Source organism: Nicotiana tomentosiformis, chromosome 6 (assembly GCF_000390325.3).
Source record: "Nicotiana tomentosiformis chromosome 6, ASM39032v3, whole genome shotgun sequence".
Lineage (NCBI taxonomy): Eukaryota > Viridiplantae > Streptophyta > Magnoliopsida > Solanales > Solanaceae > Nicotiana > Nicotiana tomentosiformis.
In genome coordinates this window covers 78,991,798-78,997,323 of record NC_090817.1, presented here as the reverse complement: position 1 = coordinate 78,997,323, position 5,526 = coordinate 78,991,798, and the positions used below count along the sequence as shown (strand labels likewise).

The following is a 5,526-nucleotide window of genomic DNA, read 5'->3' as shown; positions in this document are numbered from 1 at the left end:
TTGACATCAAGTTGAAACAGAGTCCATCTTTGCTTGACAGCCACAACAACAATGCACTTAACAGTGAAACACTTGACAACAGGGGAGAAGGTTTCATTGAAGTCCACACCCTCAAATTGGGTGTCACCCCTAACAACCAATCTAGCCTTATATCTTTCCACAGTCTCATCAGCCCTATACTTGACCTTATAAACCCATTTGCAGCCAATGGGTTTCTTGCCAGGTGGTAACTGAATAATGGACCGAGTATGATTAGCCTCTAAGGCCTCAAATTCTTTCCTCATGGCCTCATGCCATGCAGGAATAGAAGATGCCTGCTGATATGAGGCAGGCTCAATCTCAGTAGTGTTAACTAAAATATGAAGACAAGAAGAAGAAGAACTGAGGCTAGAAAGGGATGGAGGAAGGTTACAAACATATTGTTGCAGATGAGCAGGGGGAACATGAGTCCTGCTGGACCTCCTGGGAGAAAATGGAGTGAGTGAAGAAGATGGAGATTGTGGAGAAGGAGGAGATGGTAAAACAAAAGTAGAAGGTGAAGGAATAGGAGCTGGAGGAGGATAAGGAGTATCATGTAAGGAATTATCAACTGGGAAACTCTAACTAGCAGCAGGATTGAGAGGAGAGGGAGACAGGGATGGAGGAAGGTTACAAACATATTGTTGCAGATGAGCATGGGGAACATGAGTCCTACTGGATCTCCTGGGAGAAAATGGAGTGGATGAAGAAGATGGAGATTGTGGAGAAGAAGGAGATAGTGAAACAAAAGTAGAAGGTGAAGGAATAGGAGTTGGAAGAGCTGGAGGAGGATAAGGAGTATCATGTAAGGAATTGTCAACTGGGAAACTCCAACTAGTAGCAGGATTGAGAGGATAAGGAGAAGCATTGGGGTGATTGAAGGAAGTGGCAAAGGAAAAAACAGTTTCATGAAAAAATACATCCCTGGATATCAGGGTAAGCTTAGTTTTCAAGTTGTATAGTTTGTAGCCCTTCTTAGCCAAAGGATATCCCAGAAAAATACAAGGGTCAGCTCTAGGCTGAAACTTGTCCCTATGGCATTTGGGGATTGTGGCAAAACAGAGACAACCAAAGGTTTTAATATGATTATAAGAAGGAGGTTGTCCAAACAGTAGTTCAAAAGGTGTTTTGTTATTAAGAAGCTTAGAAGGGAATCTATTTATAAGGTACGTGGCAGTAAGCACACAATCTCCCCAGAATCTAATAGGTAAGTGAGAATGAAAGAGTAGGGCTCTTGAGGTTTCTAAAAGATATCTATGCTTTCTTTCAACTACATTATTTTGTTGTGGTGTGTGGGGATAAGATATTTGGTGAACTATTCCATTTTTAGCAAAGAAATTACTGTCACAATTACTAGACCCAAGCTCAAAAGCCTTATCACTTCTAACAGTTTGTAGAACAAACTTAAATTGTGTTTCGATCATGGCAATGAAAGCTTTGATGAGAGGAAAAGCATTGCTCTTGGACCCCATAAGGTGAGTCCAAGTAGCTCTAGTGAAATCATCAACTATGGTTAGGAAGTATTTATACCCATTATGGGTAGGGCTTCCATAAGGACCCCAAGTATCCACATGTATAAGTTGAAAAGCATGTGTAGTTTTGATAGAACTATCAGGAAAAAGTAGCCTAGGGTGCCTTGCTAAAGGAAAAATAGTGCAAGTGAAGGGCTGTTTAGTAGAGAATTTATAAGGTATATGAAAAGTAAAGAAGCATTCATAGAAGTAAATTGACATGTATTTGCATGAGATTGAAATGAGGGGGAAGACCGCACAAGCCTGTAAAGTCCATCATCCAATTTACCAATTTCCAGTGGCCTCCTCAGTGAAGGGGCATGTATCCAACAGGAAAGTTTAGTAAACTGGACAATAGAATCCAACTAGCAAACAAGTTTGGATACAGAGATAAGGCTGTAATGAAAATTAGGAATGTAGAGGACATGATGCAGTGTGAAAGAAAGAAACTGAATGGAACCAGTACAAGTTACCTTGACTTTATAACCATTTGGCAAGGTGACTAAGTATGGTATGATTAAGGGTTTAATGTCAAAGAGAAGGTCTTTGTTGGAGGTCATGTGATCAGTGGCTCCATAGTCTATAGTCCAAATGCATTCATTTATTTTAGTTAACATGCAAGCACCATAAGATACATTTTGCACACAACTGGATGAAGAAAGGATATCAGCAAAGTTAGCACATGCCATGAGGCTGGTCTGGGGTTGTGATTCTGAAATATGTGTTTGTTGAATCAGCATCATAAGTTGTGAGTATTGATCCTTGGTCAACCCAGGGATCAAGGACTCTGAATCAGAAGACCCTTCAGCTGGAGAGTGAGAACCCTCAACAGAATTGTGATGACTAGCAGAATTTTGATGACCCTGCACCTCAACATTTGCAGCAGTCCTTTTACTCTTGGTAAATTTGAAACCTGGTGGGAACCCATGGAGCTTATAGCATTTTTTAACCAAATTCCCAGGCTTCTTACAATACCTACATACTAGATTGGAATTGTTGTACTCAAAATTGACCCTTTGAGTGAACTGTTTGGAAGGTGCAGGTGTCCCAGCGAACTTGTTAGTGAGGTGATCATTGAAAGAAGCAGAGTCAGTACGAAAGTGAGATGATGAGGACACTTGTCTTTGTCTCTCATCCTGAAGTAAGATGTTGTAGGCAGTGTCCAAAGATGGAGGAGGCTGCATCATGAGCAAATCACTCCTAACTCCAACATAAGACTCATTAAGCCCCATGAGAAACTGATGCAACTTGTTCTCATCATCCTCTCTTTGAAGCTCATATTTAGCAGCACATGTGCAAGAGCTACCGCGAGAGGCACGCATAAAACCCAATTCATCCCACGGTTTCTTTAGCTTGTTGAAATAAGATGCTATTTCTAAAGACCCCTGATTGGTGGATGCTAACTCTTGTTTTATCTCAAAAACCTTTGTTCCATTAACAGTACCATACCTTTTGTTAAGTTGAGTCCATATGCTTTGGGCAGTGTCAGAGTATTATTGAACACTCTCAGCTATGTCTGGTGTAAGGGAGTTGGTCAACCAAGAGATGACCATATTGTTACACCTATCCCATTGCCTAAATTGAGGGAAATTTTAAGGAGGTTTAACAACTGTTCCATCAATGAAACCTATCTTATTCCTAGCAGAGAGAGAAACAATCATATTACGTCTCCAACCCCCAAATCTAGTTACAGAAAAAGGGGTATTGGCGAGAGAAACCCCAGGAACATCAGAAGACAGAAGAAAAAATGGACTTGGATGATCAGGGATAAAACTAACAGAGGAATTTGCAGATGTAGACTCATCAACAACATTCACCATTTTGAGTTCAAATAATCAGTCGAAAAAATCATACAGGAATCAACCACAACACATGCAATACCATATATCCAACAAACAAATGCTAATTGTTCGACTATTCGACACCAGATATCCAACAACAAAAAATTAATCTAGATAACGAGAATACCCGCCGTCTTTGCGACCGAAAGACGGTAACGGCCTTGAATTTGAACGAAGCAAACCCTAACTGTTGAATAGATGAAGGTTGAAGTTACTCGCTGTTCTCCGAGTCAATCCGATGAAACTCCAGTAGAAGGAACCCGTCGAAGTAATGATTGCATAAGAAAACTCAGCGGAATCAGAAACCCCCAAATTTCTCGACGAACACAAATTCTCGGATGAAAATATGCGAGGCTAACATCGCGAGTAAGCTAGTGAGGAGCAGGAACAGAATCTCTGCTCTGATACCATGTGAAAACATTGATTTTCATGGATTGACTAAGAGTTTATGCTAGGGTTTGAGAGATAAATGAAAGAGAGAGAAACGAGAGGAGAAGCAGATTTTTTCATCTATCTATCAAAAAAAGGAAAATAATATTTTTCTCTCTGTGTTCTCGAAGGATCTGATCCAATCTATCTATATACAAAAGAATGCTAATTACAAAAGAATGGGCCTCACTATACAAGTGGGCTGATACAAATAACTGAACAAATGGGCCTATTATGTTATTGGGCCAGCTTCCAGCTTGTGCTCAATTCCAATAGGGTTTCTTCACGATCCCTCATCTTTATTTCCTTGAAACAAATACAGTTTTGGCATTTCAGAACAAACGTTTCAATCATTACCTATCTATTAGGACATAATAATTTGAAATATCATAGATTTTCATTTTTCCGACCTTAACCAAAATATTCTTCGCACTTAAGGAGTATAACTCTTGTGCTCAATACATATATAAAAAAAAATTACTTTGTGCCTCACACAACTGATACTAGTTGTGCGAGGCTTCTTTTTGTCTCACATCAAAATGGACCTAATATTTTTGTGGACCCAAATGTATAAGAATTGGGTCCACTTTGTTATAAAATAATTTAGAAAGTCTCGCAGAACTAGTGTCAGTTGTATGAGGCACATAATAAAAATTTTCACAACTGAGATCAGTACTAACCTATAACATAATACAAGTTATCTGCTACAATAGAATATTAAAATACTTTGTACAGTACCGTGGTAAGTGTATGTAAGTCATTAAATTCCTCACGATGTATGGGCCTTATAGCTGCTAGGGCAGAAGAAATGATGTAGTTGATGTAAAGCAAATGAAAGAGAAATATGAGAGTAAGTTGGTTGTTGGATATTATTAATGCTTTGAGAAACGACGAAAAAGAATACTATAAATCTGTTTGCTCCGAAGTAGCAACATAGTGGCTCCTCTTGTAGTAATAACTTACTAACGAGTAGGCAGCAGTAGCCCATACTTTTGCCATCATTTCCGGTACTTCACTTCTCACTCCCCAAACTACACCACTCCCTTTGAAACATTCTTATCACGTTTAGGGCGGATTCAGAATTTAAACGACGTTAGTTAGTCTGTCTGAATTGACAAGGCCAGTTTTGAATCTATGTACTTATCTTTATTTACACTTTTCTTTACATATATATAGAAAGAGCTCGATTAAAGAGTAGAGTTCTGCCGAACTTACGAAGTCATTGTTGAATCATGTCCATGGCTTTACAGGACCCCCAAACCTCCAACTGGTACAGCAGCGACCTCAACTTAATCACCTCACACTTTTACAACCATGGCCTTTCAATTATTCTTCTCTTCTTCTTAATACTCCTTGTTGCCTTCTTTTTCTTCTATTTTGTTTGTAAATGTAGCTGCTTTTCCAGTGCAAGAATATTAAGTTCTGCACTGGTACCTGGGGATGCAGTTCTAGTCCAAATCAGTAAGGGGCTTGACGAAGAAACTATTCAAAAGCTGCCAGTTCTCTTATTTGGTGAGACATATTGTAAAGGTACTGTCAAAGAAAGTGAATGCCCAATTTGTTTGGGGCTATTTAGAGATGGCGAAATGGTTAAGTTATTGCCTGATTGCCACCACACATATCATGCTGAATGTATAGATAAATGGCTCTCATCCCACTCAAATTGTCCTCTTTGCCGAGCTTCTCTCCATCTCAACTCTACTACAATTTCAGTAGTTACTGGATGA

The 5,526-nt window shown here is 39.3% G+C and overlaps 2 protein-coding genes across 2 annotated transcripts; one reads left to right on the top strand and one right to left on the bottom strand.

The window, feature by feature from the left end:
- Window positions 1-2,204: 2,204 nt before the first annotated feature.
- LOC138894260 (uncharacterized) lies at window positions 2,205-3,349 on the bottom strand. Its single transcript, XM_070178943.1, has 3 exons — window positions 3,140-3,349; window positions 2,301-2,953; window positions 2,205-2,241 (listed from the first exon to the last, which is right to left on the bottom strand). The coding sequence occupies exons 1-3, from the start codon at window positions 3,347-3,349 to the stop codon at window positions 2,205-2,207; spliced, it is 900 nt and encodes a 299-aa protein (XP_070035044.1).
- A 1,688-nt stretch (window positions 3,350-5,037) lies between these two features.
- On the top strand, window positions 5,038-5,526 carry LOC104108923 (RING-H2 finger protein ATL66-like). The gene is made up of 2 exons (XM_070178942.1): window positions 5,038-5,069; window positions 5,193-5,526. The coding sequence occupies exons 1-2, from the start codon at window positions 5,038-5,040 to the stop codon at window positions 5,524-5,526; spliced, it is 366 nt and encodes a 121-aa protein (XP_070035043.1).

Bases quoted from the DNA above. Each gene is read 5' to 3' on its own strand.
- LOC138894260 (XM_070178943.1), bottom strand. From the start codon at position 3,349: ATGGTGAATGTTGTTGATGAGTCTACATCTGCAAATTCCTCTGTTAGT. The intron at 2,954-3,139 runs GTTGTTAAACCT...AATGGAACAAAG, and splicing joins TAGGTTTCATTGATGGAACA to GTTTTTGAGATAAAACAAGA. The intron at 2,242-2,300 runs GTTGACCAAGGA...CACATATTTCAG, and splicing joins TCAGAGTCCTTGATCCCTGG to AATCACAACCCCAGACCAGC.
- LOC104108923 (XM_070178942.1), top strand. From the start codon at position 5,038: ATGGCTTTACAGGACCCCCAAACCTCCAACTG. The intron at 5,070-5,192 runs GTACAGCAGCGA...TTGTAAATGTAG, and splicing joins GACCCCCAAACCTCCAACTG to CTGCTTTTCCAGTGCAAGAA.